General features: G+C 43.4%; 1 protein-coding gene across 2 annotated transcripts; it reads right to left on the minus strand.

Moving 5' to 3' along the window:
• Positions 1-12,958: 12,958 nt before the first annotated feature.
• On the minus strand, positions 12,959-15,565 carry LOC127295425 (uncharacterized). Of its 2 annotated transcripts, XM_051325374.2 has the most exons (12): positions 15,410-15,565; positions 15,232-15,331; positions 15,036-15,144; positions 14,802-14,890; positions 14,522-14,578; positions 14,310-14,418; positions 14,116-14,217; positions 13,955-14,019; positions 13,720-13,826; positions 13,557-13,621; positions 13,428-13,482; positions 12,959-13,341 (listed from the first exon to the last, which is right to left on the minus strand). In XM_051325374.2, exons 1-12 carry the CDS (start codon positions 15,468-15,470, stop codon positions 13,181-13,183), a joined length of 1,080 nt encoding a protein of 359 aa, XP_051181334.1. In that variant the 5' UTR covers positions 15,471-15,565; the 3' UTR covers positions 12,959-13,180. The 2 variants fall into 2 exon arrangements, with proteins under 2 accessions (XP_051181334.1, XP_051181335.1); XM_051325375.2 differs by lacking the exon at positions 14,116-14,217.
• Between the last annotated feature and the right edge of the window lie 3,979 nt (positions 15,566-19,544).

Genomic DNA, 19,544 nt, shown 5'->3' on the forward strand with positions numbered 1-19,544 from the left:
GACATCAAGGCCAGCAATGTTTGAGGAGCCGGGTTAAGAGGAAACATGGCCTTCCATATCATCCTCAAACCTGCATAACATTTATCAAAAAATCGGTGCACCTGTTGCACCCGATCCTGGAATTTTGCAACGATCACAACTTTTGGCTTATTGGTCCAGAAGACGCCATGTGCTTGCGACATATTAGTCAAGACTTTGACTCCTTCATGAACTCGCTTGTTCTCCTCAGACAAGTTTAGAGCAATAACTAATACAAATGAGGAGGAAAAGTTCAGTAGTTAAGAAGATGCACTCTCAAAAGTGAAGAAGACGAGGGATTATCGAATACTCACAGTTTAAACTCTAGGTGGCCTTCTGCAGTTCGCTTAATGCATACTGCTCTGCTTCCATGGCCAGTTCACCCTTCTTCTTTATCACAGCCGCCATGACGTGGATATCTAGCAAGTCTTTTTTCCATCCGAGATATCCGGGTCCTCATTTGTTGCACAAGGCTGGATTCAGGGCCAGCAGACGAAGCACTTTCGACAAAAGGAGCCACTGGTGTCACCTACAATACAACATCGAATGCGCATATTCAGATCAAAAATATATGCAGTATCAAGAACCCGAATTACTCCCATCGCTAGAGCACAATCAAAGCTAGACAACACAGTTACAAAGGAAAGAACTAGCAACATTGCCAGATCAAATTCATTACAAAACGATGCTTTTGAAAAGCCATTGTTTAAGACAAGTATCAGTTACAACTTGACAAAAGTTCCTTTACGGAGCCTGGGTTTGAGTCGACATGCTTGGGGTGGCTCCACCAGCAGCTGGCTTATTAGCTTATACTAAATCAAGAAGTTGCCGCACACACTTGCGCGCTGGCACACTAAAAGGGCTAAGGTCAATAGCCAGGCCATCTTGATCTTTCTGAAGCTCTTTTGTTAGTGATTCCATATCGGCTTTGAAACCATACCACATCTGAAGTTAGAATGCAAGAAGTGCACCGTAGGTACGCGAGGTACGTTTGAATACCTCGATGGTGCCCTCGATGTCGACAGAAAAAGCATCCACCAGCTGCTCCAAAGTTTTATCCTGATCTGCCGTCGGGAAGATCATAGCAAAGAGCTTTGACAATGCTGCCTTATTCTTCTGAAGAAGAACTCGGACAAGCTCGCTGGAGTCGACCGCAAAGGAAATAGCATCGGCTGTAGAGTCAGCTGAGGGCTTGCCTAGAGACATGAACATGAAATCAATAAAGCTAAACGAGAAAGAGAAATTGAAGTTATTGCAATAAATTACCCAGTAGGGATTGATAGAGTTGCGGCCATTGTCTTCCTTCTCCTTCGCCTAAATCTGGGCCTCCACCTTTTCCTTCTCCTCCTCCTCTAGTTTCTTCTTCAGCTGGCCTAGTTCTTTCTTCAGCGTATCAACCTCTTGCCGAGCACTAGCTGCCATTTTGACTGCCTCGTCAAGTTGGGCAGACTTCGATTGGACGACTTGCTGAAGTCAAAAGTTCTCAGCTTCAAGGAGAGTGAACCGGGAGGAAAAGTACTTTATTATTGATACAGCGGCTTGGATTGACTATGATGTGACACAAGACAAAGTCATTATGGATATATTGAACTGTCCTTGAGCTTACATTCGACCTTAAGCAGCCGAATATAAACTCGGGGGCTGGAAGAGGAAGAATCATCATCAAGTATGGAAAATGTTACGGTACTTACGTGCCCTTCAGGAGTTGAAGGGGAAGATGCAGTTGTCGAAGGTATTTCTTTTTTTCTTCAGGAAATAAGGAGCAGCTAGCGCTTCGACCGTGGCTGGAGCTTTCTTGCTGGAGATGGTTTTTGCCTTCTTCGGAGAAGGTTCTACATATCCTTCGTCACTGCATAAAAGTGTGTGTGTGGTTATATCAGCAATACGGATAAAAGGACATAGATCAACCTTGAAAGTAAGAGAAAAACACATACGAGTCGAAGAGCAGCTCATCCTCTTCGGCAAAGCCACCTGGTGGCCTCTTCAGCGGCTGGGCAACAGACGTCTCCGAAGCTGCACCAACAAAAAGAACGCGATCAGCATCATTGCCATGTTGACCCAACTCTGCTATATCGGTTAATTCATCGTCGAGGGTGTTATGATATTCGACAGAAGGAGCTTAGGGGTTGAAAGGGCTGTTGTCCTCCTCTTTGGAGGCCTCACTGTCTTCGACTACTTCAACATGGGATCCTACATTGCCAGTGGAATCGCCATCTTTGGGTTAAACCTCAATTTCGGATACAACAGGGTAATATTTAGCAATTGCGGGGACCTATCGAAGCAAGCGATAGCCTAGTAAGATAAAACAAAGATGCTAGATGCAAGTATCGACACAAGCAAAGGAAAGTCGAATATTACCTCACCTGGTTGATGAGTAAGTTCATATGGATCTTGGAGGGCTAGCAAGGGGATATAATCCTCTTGGCTAAAATAAGTCAAGCGCCTGGCTTCGTCTAGCAACTCCGTAACTGACAGTTCTGCGGCATTGACTCGAGCCTCATCCTTGGGAATCGAATATAGCTACATCTGATGAGCTCTAGACATAACTGGCTGAATGCGGCGCCTCAAAAATACAATAACAACCTCAGTGCCGATCATTGTTTGACCATCCGCGTCTTTCACTTCCAAGACTCTTTCATATAATTCGTCGGTTGTTACTTTTTCTTCGGCAGTCAGTATGTTCCTCCAAGATTTCATTGGCGTAGCTTCAAGCACATAAACAAATTTCGGCAGGCTAGTGTTGCGTCCTGATGTCGATTGATTCCTAAGATAGAACCACTTCGACCTCCAGCCTTGGACAGATTATCTCATCGGGAAGTTAAAGTAGTTGACTTGTTTTCGGACAACAAAGCCAACCCCACTAGTAATATAAGGTCCGTTGCTGTCGCTATAGCGCTTGACGAAGAAGATCTTCTTCCATATGCCCCAATGGGGATCAATACCGAGGAATGCCTCACAAGTAGCAATGAAGATTGCAAGATGGAGAATGGAATTCGGGGTCAACTGCCAAAGTTGGATCCCGTACGAAAGCAAAAGGCACCGGAGGAATTCATGTGCTGGCAAGGATAATCCTCGGAACAAGAAAGCAGCAAACATGACAGTAAATCCAGTAGGAGGATTAGGACGGGAGTACACTAGTAACATATGGGTCTTCAATGATGGTTTGATACTGATGATTGAGAAATCCGTCAGCGATTGTCTTTTTCTATGACGATACGGCATTTTCGCGTCACATATGCCGTTTAGGGCCGCTCGGCCCGAAAAATTAGTGACGGGCGAGGTCTAAACGTCAACGATTGTGCAGAAATGAGCGTCACGGGTGGTGGGCGGCCCGAACTGCGGAGTCAGCAGGGGGCGTCACAACAACTGGGCTTCGGTCCGGTGGACACACCTGACCCACACTCTGCACGCTTCTGTTCACGTACTTTTCTGTCTGCCCGCACAACAGTCCAAGGCCTGCAACACTGGGACCCATATTTTTAAGGGGAGACAACCACTATGTGCATACATGTACCTGGCCTGCAGCACTTGGGCCCGCATGTCAGGTACCGACACGACCCACCTATGTGGGACCGCTCGTTCCGACAGCCTCCCAGCATGCGAAGTGGACCAGAACTATCAGTACCACCAACATGGGTTCCACATGTCACTTGCCATGCCAAAAAAATTTGTGCACGTGCCAGCACAAGTGTCTGCCTGCCGTCAATTCTGGACGCATGGCCCCGCAGGTCAGAGCCTGCTGGGACCCTTCTCTGAGAGTTTTGGTGGGTCCGACATGCCAGAGATCTGTGGGGCCGCATGTCAGTGCCTGGTGGGACCCACGTATGACAGTTTTAGTGGGTTCGGTATGCTAGAGATCTATGGGGTCCGCATGTCAGAGCCTAGTGGGTCTCAGCATGCCCGAGCTTGGTGGGCCCAACCTATCAGAGTGTGGACTCATTATGTCAAAACTTGTGGGGCCTGTATGTTAGAGCTTGGTAGGTCCCTGGTCCCATTACCGTCGGGCCCACATGTAGCCGTGGGACCAAATGGATTCACTAGGTGTCCCACCTGTCAGCTACACGTTGTGGTGTCCTTTGGCCAGATTGGCTGACTAAAGGCCCAAGGCCAATTTATTCAGGTCGAAACAAGACACGCAGAGGAAATTACTTGGCCCAATTCCAATTTATTCTTGTTGAAACAATACACAGAAGAGCCCAGAATATATTCGAAGCCGAATAATGGGCCCAAGGCCTATTCGTGGAAAGTTATATCCCGTCCCAGATCTATTCAGCTAGATTCAGGTTCTTCTCATAATGACTCGGCATGCTTTGGTCTTGTCTAAAAATAAAACAGTGTTCGCGCCCTGCAAACTGTATTCGGCGGGAGGGCTTCCCCCCAAATTTTTGAATTACCAAATTCAGGCGAGCCAGGGCCGGGGTTGTGCGACCTGCAGTGCTGCCCACAACTAGCTAGCTAGCACGGCGACGCAAAGGTAGATCCATTGCCACCTGTGCCCCGTACAACTTTGTCGTAATCCTCCATGACGTCTGCGGGTATCCCCTCCGTCCCGTATATTTCCGCCGCCGGCACCCGAGTGGATCCATCACCGTCGTCCACCATTGCTTGCACCTCACAACATCTCCAACGTCCAGCCTGCTCCGAATAACCACCACTTCAGGCCGACAGGTTGCAGCCATGGTAAGGCTCTGGCCTCTTTCTATTTTTTGGTTGTGTGCATCCGTACTGCCATTAGGATGTTGCATTGTTGGAGAGGCTGGGTGTAATTGGTATCTTCTGATTTTAATATATTCCCTTTATAGAAAAAAATCTATAAAAGTACCATCCATATATTACTAGTACATCCGTCCTAAAATAATTTTCTCCGAGTAATGTGCAATTTTAGAACGCTCTGGAAGTATTTTTTGGACAATTTTCTGAAATTTGAAGCCTCCGAATATTGTGCAGATCAGTGTCACTTGATGTATAGAACATGGGTGAGGCATGGTTCGTGTTTTTAGAAACAATACGTGGAAGGTCTGACTGGATTTATGAACTTTGTTCGAGATAGATTCCGTGAGAATGATAAAATACTATGCCCATGTACGGAGTGTTTGAATCTCAAGTATAGTACTCAAATTCCTGTGCAGTGTCACTTGTTCGTAAGGGGCATGGATCCTACTTACCATAGGTGTGTACATCACAGAGATCCCTCTGATGCAGTTGTTATTGTACATGGTAATGAGTTGTCTAAAAATCATGAAGCAGTGAATATTTTAGAGGACTTTGATGCAGGGGTTATAGAACATCCTGTGGTGCCTGATGATGGAAGTGTAAATCATGCACTGGAATTTGATACGGAAAGTATTGAATATCCTGTCGAGCGTCCTGACAATAGTCCTGATCATGGATTGGTGAATCATGCAGAGGACTTTGATGCAAATGCGATTGAGCATCCTGCCGAGGTGCCTGTCAACAATGATGTTTATCATGGAGAGGTGAATCATACAAAGGGATTTGCTGCTAATGTCATTGAACATCCTCTCTACGTGCCTGACAATGATGCTAATAGTGGAGGGGTGAATCATGCAGAGGAATTTCTTGCAGATGTTATGGAACATACTGCCGAGGTGCCTGTCAATGATGTTGATCGGTCTGATGCATTTTTTGTAGATCTACAAACTGCAACTGTCTATCAGGGACATAATCTCTACTGCATTAACGCTTACCCAGCTCTGAGTAATCATTCAGGACGTACAACAAGAGGATATGATACAAGAGGATATGATGCTTTTGTTCACTGTGACAAAAATGGTGTTTCAAATCATCCAAAAGACCAAATTGCAGCAATAATCGAGTTAGATCTACATTTACCGGAAGAAGAGGCGATGCTCCAAGCTCCTTTCCAATATAGGTGGAAGTTCCCAGCCGAGAAGTGGTTGTATGCTATAAAGTATGGTGTGAGAAAAAGTATAGACCTTTTTGGGCATGGAGTTAGTTGTACTTCTGGATACGATTATGGATATTTTAAAGGTGAAATTGATGAAATAGTGTGGTTTATGTTGAATAGCTGTGATGAAGTTGAGCAATACAGAGAGTATGTTATTCACATCTATTACTTGCGTACCTTCGAACATGCTTATCTACCTAGCTATTGACTTATTTTCCAATTTTGGAAGAATGTTCAGACAAGAGTTGGAGCAAGGAGGGGTGCCAGACATTCAAAAAATGATGGCTACAGAGTTTGCATCATGGTTCAGATGCTATGTTAGTTTTCATTCTCACGTTGTAAAAACTCTTGGAACAAAGGTTTTATCAGCAGATGGTGATATATTTCTTTTCTTGTGTTTTGGAAGATACTGAAGATTAAGAATGGCAATCTGGTAGATGATAATATCTTCGTCTTGGCATGTGGTCCTGATCACAGAATCACGAAATACTCAGCATGTATAGTGAATGGGGTTCAATTTTGCACGGCTGTAAGGGGTGCAAATAAGAAGCGAGAGAATGGTGGAATCATGATAGCAAGCACATATGGCGAAGATGAAGACCTGATTGCTTGCCATGGAACCCTGAAAGAGATTATTATGTTACAGTACCATGGTGATAGGTCTGTGTTTTTTTAGATGTGCCTGGCTTACACCGGAGGAGAAAACTGCTCTAAAAAATAACAGATCTTCGAAAAACACACCTGCAAGAAGTCGATGGACCAAGGATGATACTTTAGTTCTAGCTATGCATGCTAAAAAGGTGTTCCCTTTTTCCGGCACTACCAATGGTGAGTACTACAATGGAAATTATAGTTATTGCGAAATGAATGTAGATAGTGATCAGGAATAGATTCCCAGCAAGAAATTATCATCGTGTTGTAATCGCATAACTTGCATTCTGGCCATGTCTCAAACTTATGATAGGTGCATTAATGTTGAATGAGTGTATTATTTTTTTGTTTAATTATGCGAAGCTGAAAATATTTCAGCATCTGTACTGCAACACTTTGTAAAAAAAGTTGTACTTGCAACTACATACATCCACCTCAATTTCCAAATTGGTGTGTACAGAGGATTTCGTTCCTACATCATGGCCATTTGCATCTCGAGCAAATAACCTCCTCCGGTCTCAAACTCATTGTTTCCAAGTGATAAATAACTATTGTATGAAACTGCGCTATATAGAGTGTACAACCTGATAATCTAATAAAAAGAAGATTATACTGCTGTAGATCAACATTAATGTTGCATTACAACTTTCTAAAATACAAGGCCCCTCAAAAAAATAAAATGTAACCACGTACTTGTATTTTACAACCAGAACCCAGCGAGATCTAAAACTAGACCTACAACCTGCCAGATAAGTATCTAGAGTAGACGGTACTCGGCTCACCCGTCCACTTCGGTCGGTGAGGCCGGCCGATGAAATGGGGAGAGCAGCCCAGTGAGGACGGGGCGACTCTCAAGCGAGAAGGGGGAGAAAGATAGCGGAAAGACACATAGCTAGCCCAGTCAAGGATGAAGACACGCGGCTGCGCTCACCGTGCAGACGTAATCATACCAAGAGACATTGCTGAACCTACTGAAACCAACACCTTTAAAATCACTCTCATACAGCTGCCTTCTTTCTTCCCCTTCTGCTGCAACAGTTCAAGCTCTAAGCACGAAATCTCTTCCATCTTATCCCAGATGACATCGCGCAGGTCAATGATGAGTTGCTTCATGAAGGGGCTCAGCACCTCACCTTCCTCGTCATACCACCGGAAAAACTTGCATTTTTTTCACCCTAGCACAATGGAACAAGAAGCAGAGCAAATTTAACACCGAGAAAAGGGGATTTCGAAGCTCCTAATATATGGTGATTTACCTTTGGCCTGGAGCAGCTGTCGTACCTCCTTCCAAGATTAGGGTTACTCCATGAGATCTTGCACGGTGTCTTCCTGCCGCAGAAGGTACATTGACGACCTTGAGCGTAGTCGCTCGGCGCCTCCCTGCTACGAATCGGAGGCCCCAAGCACCGTCGCCGAGTGGTGTAGTACGGGTCGTCCTCCAAGTACGAGCTTCCCGTGCTCCTTTCAGACATTGACATTGTTTCGAACTCCAAGGAGTGAGTGGAAGAGAAGAAGGCTTGTGGAGGTTGTGGAGCATGTGAGAGATGTTGTCACCTCTTCTTGCAGCTGGTGATGTTACCCACCTCATTTTCACACACACAAACAAGAAAATATGCATCATATTAGAAGGCGTGAGATGTTGTCACCTCTTCTTGCACCTGGTGATCTTACCCACCTTATTTCCATAGACGCACACAAGAAAATATGTAGAGCTAACGTACAAAAAATGCAGAGCTTAGCCTGACACTGCATCATATTATAATGCGTTTTTAGTTACATCATCAGTAATGGCTACAAAAGGCAGAGCAGCAGTTCAGCACACATCACATAGCTAGCACAGAGCTACTATTCCACAGCCGTCAAACGTCACCAAAAGTTCAAAAAAGGCCGACCGACGAGAAAAGGTTAAATTAGAACTGTTGGGTAATTAGGGGTGATCATTGCAGGAGACCTCTCTCTCACAGGAGTTGATGCAGTCGTACATTGTCATCTTGAACCCGTTTAGGATGATCTTGAACATCACGTAGTCACCCACCTTCAAGCCAAGGAAATCAGCAAGGCCATACCACCCATTGTCGAGGACGACTGGTTGAATGGGGTTGTCTCTGGACTTCACACGACGACTTTCTGGACGTGGTGTCCGTGTCCTTGCTGAAGGGATGGATATGCATATTCCATATGCATCCCGCTCTGTGATGGATTGCCACTACCGGGGGTAGACGCGCGGGCTAACGTACGTCATATTCCTAACGGAACTTCTTTCATGGATAGGAACAGTTTCGGACGAACCTGCCAAGAATAGCCGAATAATCATAATTTGCTTTATTTTACAAAGAGCCACATGACATATGATGGCTAATAAAATTGCATGTAGTAGGTCTCCATAGTTTGCTGGATTTCGTCAACTCAAGAATTGGCAGAGGGATCGGCAAAGGCGTACTACCTTAGGATTAGGATTCTCTTGGGTTTGTTGAGCATCTCCGAGGATTGTGTGTTGTTGCAATTTGTCAATGGAAAGAGGTATGGCAGATTGTCCACATCGGGAGATTTCAGTTTGGTAGTGCTCTATGAGTGCTGGTTCTCGAGCTCTGTAGTGAAAAATTCATGGAGGTGGCGTTTTGGCTCATAGGAGCAAATGCTCCCATTATACAAAATAATTAAAAGATAATTTAAAAAATGTCAAAAAAATTTGACATAATTTTTTGGGGTACATCGTGACATTCTTTGTTAGTGCACAAGTTTTCATGGAGAAAAAACATTTTATGTGGCGTGTACAAAACAGACAAAAAAATGTCCTGTATGTAGTCGTGTTATAGCATCAAAATTTATCTTTTTTACAGGAGCCACACATTTTTTTAGTTTCTTTTGAAAACTTGTGCACGAACATAAAATGTGTAGATGTACATGAATTTTTTTACTTTAGAATTTTTTGACACTTCAAAATATAGATTCACATAGTAGGAGCAAATGCTCCTATGAGCCAAAGTGAATATCCCAAAATTCATAACTTAATTAATTGGCTGGATCGGATCTGACAATGGTGGCGCATGCATGTTGTCTCCTTGTTGAAGACATTGCTTGAAGTTTGTTTGAACTTCCTCTCTATTTGAAAATCCTTTATCTGGCCTTCAGTGGCCGTACCCGGCAACTAGGGTAGGAAGTTGAAGTTGACGATTGATGGTAGCACCATGACACGATAGTTTTTAGTTATCTGCATCCTCAATGTCTATTCGATGATATGTTGTTGCAGAGGTAAGGTGTTCTAAGCATCATCTTGATTCTTTAACAAAGTGCCCTTTCTCGAAAATGGGATAACAGAAAACATATGATGTCTGATTCAGAATGGTCTGACATGTGCTTATATGATATGCTCCTGCCTCATCCGTCGTGTATGGTCCCAGTGTTACTGCAGCGACGCTGCATGCGGGCAGATTGAGATATGTGAACATCCACACGTTACTCTGCAGAAAATGCGGCTCTTTTTTCTCTCTAGAAAACGCACAACCGTGGCTTCTCAATGCACTAGGGATGTTTCGCATTCCAAATCCACCCTCTTTTCGTGAGTGATTTGGGATGGATGGCCACAATCCACACAAAGCCTTCCCTGATAACCAAAAGACAGGGCAACTGATTGATGCCATATACTAAAGTGTGGAAAAGAGGCGTCCAATGAGGAGATGTGTCATGCTGTAACCTCTTGGCAGAAGAAAACAAACTGATACGAGGAACAATGGCGTGACCTACCATGCACTACTGACGCAAATGATCATAGTAAAATGATGACGTGATGAGTTCTTTGGCAGTAAGGGAGTCGATACTTACTATAGATATTTTCAAGTATTTTCATCACTCACAATGAGTGGAGCCAAGGAGGTCCTTTTCTGGTGGAAACATACTCTTGTTTGTTTCTGAGATACTAGAGTCAACCGAAACAAATCACAGATTTTAGTTGACCCAATTTGTAGACAAAAATAGAGCCCGTGATGCGTTCGGTGATATTGATGCTGACCAGTTCATCAACAAACTTATTAGCGGTGTGTCCTCGCTCATGTGTCACTTCTATCCGTCCAAGGGAAATGAGATTTGACTGAGGCAATCAAAACCTATATTAATTTGCTACAACTTGGGTTGGAAACACACCGAAGGATTATTATTTTTTAATTCAAGCTACCACTGTTTTTTTAATGCTCTGTATGATGTCCTAAGTTCACTTCGGTTCCTGCCCTGGGAAGTAGATGAATCTAAAAAAGCTCTTAACCTACAAGAAAATCAACCATATTGCTGACGGAACTTCTTTCATCGATAGGAACCAGTCTATCTCAGGCATGCCAGAAAATTACATCTCCAAAAGGAATACTCTAACGATCAAAATAGTTTGGTTTTCTAAAGAACCACATATACAATGGTTAGTACAATCAGATCTAGGCCTTTTTAGTTCACAAGATTTAAAAAACGCAAGCATAGTAAAAACATAGCAATTACATGTCATGGTATGTTAAATCCTATGCCAACATAATTATGTGTAACACATGTTGCATGGGTGCGCCACAAAAAAGCTTATGCTTTTTTTGAAGGGTTAGCTGTATGACATACCATGAGGCTGGATTCAACTAGATTTTCCTACAGAATTACATGTAACACAGATAGTAGGAAAAATCCTAAGGTTCAAATCTTACATACCTCATAATTTTCATAGAGCTCTGAAGAAACAAATTCATAAAGTACGAATGAAAATCCTTAAGACCAAAGAGAGATCAACTCAAATACACGTAGTAGCGCAAGATTCTACATGACATGCGTGAAGAGTGTTAGCATCATGCCAGCGCTACGCAAACAATGTTTGTTACCTGAGTCATGTCTTGTCTTTTACGCTGGTGAGATGCGGAGGTCTATATGATGTACTATCTCTATATGTAAAATTGTCAGTACATGACTGATTCCAATAGCAAATCTGTTTCTTTTTTTTTTTTCTCCACAAAAATCTTACACTGCAAATCTATTTGTTGTTATCCTCTCCATATATATGGTACTCCTGGATCTACTATTCCTCCATTTCTTGAGCTATGGTGCCATGGTGGTGTGTGTAGATAACACAATAAGCATGACCTACGACACTAAATAATGCCTCTCATGATTCAAGAATCGGTGTATTGTTGATTCACCAACAATAATTCCATCTACTAGTATATATATTTTTGCTAACCCTGATTGCAACAATAATTCCATCTAGTAGTATCTATTTTTTTGCTAACCCTGATTGCAACAATTATTCCATCTACTAGTATTTCTTAACTGAAAATTCCAGCTTTTACCCCCTAGTTCGATAATTTTGACGTTAATTACCCCATAAGCAAATTTCTATCCTAATTACTCCATTTCGTAAAAGTTGTTACCAATTTTTGTTACGGAGCTGTGTTGTCATTTGTAGATAGAACAAGCATGATCTACTACACTGGTTAATGCTTCTCATGATTCAAGCATGAGCACGTCGCTGAATCACCAAACATACTTATAGCATGACCAAGATCGAACACCAGTTAATCATGATGGTCATTAGGATCAGGATGAATTGATACTATAGTCTGGAATGAAGGAACTAGAGCACATCATACATATGACTGGATTTTACCTATTATTATGTATGCCTTCTCTCTATATATTCTTATAAGTTCACTGTGGTTCCTGCAATGTGCAATCAGAAGCAGATGAAAGCCCAGAAGAAAAACTGGACTAGTGTATTTGAGATGTTAGAGCAAACCAAACCAAATACTACACCATTTTACATGTATGTTCCTTGACACAAGATAAGCTTTAGATTATAGCTCTTACCTTGGCCCCTCTTTGTTTATCATCCAAACTTTTCACACGATCCAACAAGTGGTGTCACTTCCGGCCATGCTTTTGGCTTTGTAAAATTGTGTTTCCTGGATACTAATTCTGTTCTGACCTTAGCTTCCTGCCTTCCACTAGGTTATGTATGCTTACAAGATTTAGTTCTTCTTTATTATTTTGACTGAATTACGACACGATTGATCAATGACTACATAGATTGAGATATGCTAATCATATGTATGCTGGTTGCATTTTCTCCAGATGAAACAGCTGACGAAGCTGATATGTAAATGTGATCATCATAACGGTATGAACTACTTTGCATAGCCATATTCTCTGCGAGAAAATCAGAGAGTGTTGCATTTTGGTTGAGATGAACTGACCAAACTGAAATGCAGTCGCATGTCTTTTCCCACGAAAAATTAGAGCCTTGTTTCATATCAGAACTACTGGCATTGCATTCCTGTACCTAATGAGCTCACACTCATATCCTCAAATGAGACAAATGTTGGAACTCGACATTCGGAGTTTGCAAACAAATGGATTATAAGAAGATATATAAGTAATCTTGAAGAGTTGCGGGTAAACAATTTAATTTCAGATTGCTTTGATACTTCTTGGCAAGATTATGAAGGCTAGAATGAAGCTCTCAGACAAGTAGATGACTAACTCAGCGCTGAAAAATTGCTAGTCCCTACTGATCATATGCACATGTCAATTAGGAAACAATAAAGGTCAATGTTAAGAAAGTTATGGGCAAGGATTGGGAAATCTTGCATGGACATCATTGATCTCTACAACAATTTCCTCACAAAGATGAATCTTCGTTGACTGGAGAACTTCATCAAGCTGCCATAATTTAGTTGCACCAAAAACAGCTGATCCAACAAGGGGGTGTCTCAGTACAAATGCTGAAAGTATGAACATGAGAAGCATGGGATCGATTACACAGTAAGAGTGCAAATTTATGTAGAACAAAAAAAGAGAGGTAACATACCAATAGCTAGCATTGCTGGAGAAATGTCATACTTCGCAGAAATTCTTTTGTATTCCTGAAGCAATTTATAACAACTATGTATAAGAACTAACGATGAGGTTTCACACAATGTATGTATTATTAGCACACCTTCACTGCTGATTCCAGTTTGGGATTTTGAAGATTGTATCGGGATTCACCTTCAGAGTACCTCCCTATAAATCAGGAGAAACAGCAATGATGCAGGGACAGAATCAAATAGAAGGGACTGCGGAACCTGACTATGAACCCATTTAAAATGTACAGCTTGCACCTTTGAAAAGATTCATTCGTGCATCTGGCGGACCGTTATCATCGGGTGAGTGATACTTCCCTGAAAGTATACCCATTGCCATTGGGCTGTAGGCCAGCAAATTGATTCTGCAAATATGATGGTTTAAAAAGGCAGTTCAGTGACAGCTTGTATAAAGGAACTACAGACTGAGATCGCAATAGTTTTCACCCAGAAATGTATCTAACTGAAGATTACAGGGCTCTAATCTAGATACCTCTCCTGATGGCAGCATTCTGACAATCCAGCATCAAAATTTCGACACATCAAGTTGTATGAGTTCTGCGAAAGCGTAGGAGAAGTATGAAGTGTTATCTGGTACTGGAAATCTGGAAGAATATAGATCGAGATAATTATAACAAGAATCGACTGCTTTACTTGAACTGTTATTATCTTTGAGCGCAACTGGAAATCCCTACTCAGTTCAAGGAACTTCATCAATCCATATGGTGTTTCATTGCTAAGGCCAATGTATCTGATCTATACCATCAAGGAATGAGTTGCCAAGAAGAAAATACAACATCTCGGATGAATAGGAAAAATGTCACACTAACAACAACCCCGCATAGTACCTTGCCAGCATCTATGCCTTTTCCAAGAGCCTCTAGCTGTTCTTCCATCGGTACATATGCGTACTGGCGGCTTGGGTCGTAATCTGTCTCTCCAAACATCGGAACATAACTGCAAGTTCAGCATGCCTTGTTTTCAGACTCGAGGTGCACATGATACAAGAAAGAAACATGGCATTACTACTACATGTATAAAATGGTGTTATTTTACAGACCGGTCAGGCCAATGTATCTGGTAAAGGTCGATGTAATCTACACCCAGCCTGCACAAACTGCAACAAAGATGACAAAATGAGAGCATAAGATGCATTCAGACAGCATGAGCTAAAATACCACTTGTTTAACTAAGCAAACATACTCGAGAACCTGCATTGTGTTAGATAATCATTCAGAAGAAAGGACTAACTGCTGTAATTAGCACAAAATGATAAAAGCATGCTGCAAGCCAATCCAACAGAGTTTGCAACAAGAAACAGTTTATACCAACTGACCAACCTGCTATCGATTGCCTCAGTGATGTTCCGGGAATCAAGAGCCGCCGGCCCTCCACGGATCCACGTCATCTGACCAGATGGCCCAGCAACCTGTCACCTACCAATGCAGCATCTCAACATAGCGATAAATTGAAATTCAGTTCAGTGGTGTTCTTGCTTCATAATGAAAAAATCTCAGTGGTCGTGCTAGTTACTTTCTACAAGGGGGCATATTGACTGTTGACGAAAAGGTGACCTTGGTGGCGAGCACCACGCTGTCGCGGGGGACCCTCCGGGCTCGCAGCCAACGGCCGACGAGCTCCTCGCTGCGCCCGTGCGTCTCCCTGCGCTGCGGCACTGGGTACCTGCTTTGCAATTTCGCAATGGGGTTTTACTTGAGCGGTTGAGGTGTTTCTGGGAGGGGCGTGGGATGATAAAAGAACGAGGCGCACATCTCGGCGGAGTCGAAGAAGTTGACGCCGGCGTCGAAGGCGGCGTCGAGGAGGCGGAGCGATTCCGGCGGCCCGCTCTGCTCCCCCATCGTCATGGTCCCTGCGACGAAATCTAGTCAGCACAGAACCATTGGTCGAAGGAGGAGATACATGATGGATGTGGCATGTGGGGGCGAACCAAAGCAGAGGCGTGAGACGGGCGGCAGGTCAGGGGCGAGATGAAAAGTGGGCATCGCCATGGCCGCCCTCTTCTCTCTCTCGCCGAGAATCTCTGTTGCTGGCTGTCCCCTATCTCTTTGCCTTCAGAAATGATGGCAAGCGCTCTTATCTTAATTTTTTTTAAATAGAGGCCCTCCGGTCCAGCTTTATATATAAAGCCACACATGGAAATCAAGGTTCCATACAACTCCACCCACACACATATATCAACATAGGTTCACATACAAGTTCATACAAAGCTCCCAGCTCCTCAAGGCATGACCTAGCACACACACCATGGACCTCCGGACAACACCAAAGCTCCGCCGTAGATGATCAAGATCGAGGTGTTGTCTTCATGCCTGCTCAGACTGCGTCCGCGCGTAGAGCCTCCTGACGTCGCCCACCGCCAAGTCCAGCAAGTTCCTGTCGCTCTGTCTGACCAGAACCCTCCAACACTGCATATGTATAGATATTTGATAGAAAACGTCAGCCGGGTTGCTGATCAGCTTTCCCTCTATTGCTAGCTTATTTCGAATGTTCCATAGCGTCTAGCATTGCACCGCAAACGTGAATCAAGCTAGCCTAGAGGGGGTTATTCAAGCCCTGGGTAAGTGCAATGAACTCCCCGACCCATCCCTCACCCCGCCCACATCAATCTCGCGGTTAGGCAGGTGAAGAAAATGTGGTTGCAGTCCTCCCAAGCACCGCAGAGCGCACACATCCCGTTAGATGGACCATGTCGCATAAGAAGCTGGTCCCCCGAGGGCAGCCGACCCCGAATCAGTTGCCAGAGGAACACCTTTATCTTTGGTGGAACTCTGGTCCGCCAAACGTCCTTGAACGATGCGGTTACCGCCCCTAGGAAATGCCTGATGGTTCCAAGGCCCAAGAAACCTCGTCGTCCGCCGGGTTAGTGGGAAGCCCATGTACTTCCCTGCAGAGGTAATAAGTACTAGCTAAGTGCCCGCGCGTTGTTGCGTCTCTCCGAGACATTGTTGTTTCTCCTGCCTCCTTAGGCGGTATTCGCTTTCGCGTCTGCACCGTAGCCTTCGCCATCAATGACGCCGTTTTCTCTTCTGGACACGCAATGGCAGGCGGCGGTTGGACTTCCGCACTACAATCAATTGCATCGTGCCCCGCGCGTGCTCCCAGCCTTTATAAGGTTGATGGCGCGTGATGCACACGTCCGTTGGGAACTCCAAGAGGAAGGTGTGATGCGCACAACATCAAGTTTTCCATCAGAAAGAAGCCAAGGTTATCGAACTAGTAGGAGATGAAGGTCACGTGAAGGTTGTTGGTGAAGGAGTGTAGTGCGGCGCAACACCAGGGATTCCGGCGCCAACGTGAAACCTGCACAACACAATCAAAATACTTTGCCCCAACTTAACAGTGAGGTTGTCAATCTCACCGGCTTGCTCTAAAAAAGGATTAAACGTATGGTGTGGAGAATGATGTTTGCTTGCAAAGAACAACAGAGAACAATGATTGCAGTAGATTGTATTTCAGATGTAAAAGAATGGACCGGGGTCTACAGTTCACTAGTGGTGTCTCTCCAATAAGATAAATAGCATGTTGGGTGAACAAATTACAGTTGGAAAATTGACAAACAGAGAGGGCATAGAATTGCACATACATATCATGATGACTAATATGAGATTTACTTAGGGCATTACGACAAATTACATAGATCGCTATCCAGCATGCATCTATGCCTAAAAAGTCCACCTTCGGGTTAGCATCCGCACCCCTTCCAGTATTAAGTTGCAAACAACAGAAAATTGCATTAAGTACTGTGCGTAATGTAAACAATACAAATATCCTTAGACAAAGCATCGTTGTTTTATCCCTAGTGGCAACAACACATCCATAACCTTAGAACTTTCTCACATCGTCCTGCATTCAATGGAGGCATGAACCCACTATCGAGCATAAATACTCCCTCTTGGAGTCACAAGTATCAACTTGGCCAGAGCCTCTACTAGCAACGGAGAGCATGCAAGATCATAAACAACACATATATGATAGATCAATAATCAACTTGACATAGTATTCCATATTCATCGGATCCCAACAAACACAACATGTAGCATTACAAATAGATGATCTTGATCATGATAGGAAGCTCACAAGATCTAAACATGATAGCACAAGAGGAGAAGACAACCATCTAGCTACTGCTATGGACCCATAGTCCAAGGATGAACTACTCACGCATCAGTCCGGAGGCGGGCATGGTGATATAGAGCCCTCCGGTGATGATTCCCCTCTCCGGCAGGGTGCCGGAGGCGATCTCCTGAATCCCCCGATATGGGATTGGCGGCGGCGGCGTCTCTGGAACTTTTCTCGTATCGTGGCTCTCGGTACTAGGGTTTTCGCGACGGAGAGAATATATATGCGAAGGGGCAGAGTCGGGGGACGCTCGAGGGGCCCACCCCATAGGGCGGCACGGCCAGGGGTGGGGCCGCGCCCCCCTAGGGTCTGTCCGCCTCGACGCCCCTCTTCGTCTCCTCTTCGGACTTCTGAAAGGCTCCGTGGAAAATAAGACCGTGGGCTTTTGTTTCGTCCAATTCCGAGAATATTTCCTGTGTAGGATTTCTGAAACCAAAAACAGCAGAAAACAGGAACTGGCGCTTCGGCATCTTGTTAATAGGTTAGTGCCGGAAAATGCATCAAAATGATATAAAGTGTATATAAAACATGTGAGTATTATCATAAAACTAGCATGGAACACAAGAAATTATATATACGTTTGAGACGTATCAAGCATCCCCAAGCTTAGTTCCTACTCGCCCTCGAGTAGGTAAACGATAACAAGGATAATTTCTGAAGTGCCATGCTACTATCATAATCTTGATCAATACTATTGTAAGGCATATGAGATGAATGAAGTGATTCAAAGCAATGGTAAAGATAATGACTAAACAACTGAATCATATAGCAAAGACTTTTCATGAATAGTAATTTCAAGACAAGCATCAATAAGTCTTGCATAAGAGTTAACTCATAAAGCAATAAATTCTTAATAGAAGGTTTTGAAGCAACACAAAGGAAGATATAAGTTTCAGCAGTTGCTTTCAACTTCAACATGTATATTTCATGGATAATTGTCAACACAAAGTAATATGATGAGTGCAAATAAGCAAGTATGTAGGAATCAATGCACACAGTTGACACCAGTGTTTGGTTCTAAGATGGAAAGAAGTAGGTAAACTGACTCAACATAAAGTAAAAGAAAGGCCCTTCGCAGAGTGAAGCAGGGATTACTTATGTGCTAGAGCTTTTTATTTTGAAAACGTGGAAACAATTTTGTCAACGGTAGTAATAATTCATATGTGTTATGCATAAGACATCCTATAAGTTGCAAGCCTCATGCATCGAATACCAATAGTGCTCGCACCTTGTCCTAATTAGCTCGGATTTCCATGGATTATCATTGCATTACATATGTTTCAACCAAGTGTCACAAAGGGGTACCTCCATGCCACCTGTACAAAGGTCCAAGGAGATAGATCGCATTTTATTTCCCGTTTTTGATAAATCTCAACTTGAGGACATCCATACCGGGACAACATAGAAAACAGATAATGGACTCCTCTTTAATGCTTAAGCATTCAACAACACATAATATTCTCATAAGAGATTGAGGATTAATGTCCAAGCTGAAACTTCCACCATGATACATGGCTTTTGTTGGCGGCCCAATGTTCTTCTCTAACAATATGCATACTCAAACCATTCAACTCATGGCAAATCACCCTTACTTCAGACAAGACGAACATGCATAGAAACTCACATGATATTCAACAAAAGTGTAATAGTTGATGGCGTCCCCAGAAACATGGTTACCGCTCAACAAGCAACTTATAGGAAATAAGATACATAAGCGACATATTCTTTACCATAATAGTTTTTAAGCTACTTTCCCATGAGCTATATATTGCAAAGACAAGGAATGAAATTTTAAAGGTAGCACGCAAGCAATTTACTTTGGAATGGCAGAGAAATACCACATAGTAGGTAGTTATGGTGGACACAAATGGCATAAGTTTTGGCTCAAGGTTTTGGATGCACGAGAAGCATTCCCTCTCAGTACAAGGCTTTGGCTAGCAAGG

Source organism: Lolium perenne, chromosome 4 (genome assembly GCF_019359855.2).
Source record: "Lolium perenne isolate Kyuss_39 chromosome 4, Kyuss_2.0, whole genome shotgun sequence".
Classification (NCBI taxonomy): Eukaryota; Viridiplantae; Streptophyta; class Magnoliopsida; order Poales; family Poaceae; genus Lolium; species Lolium perenne.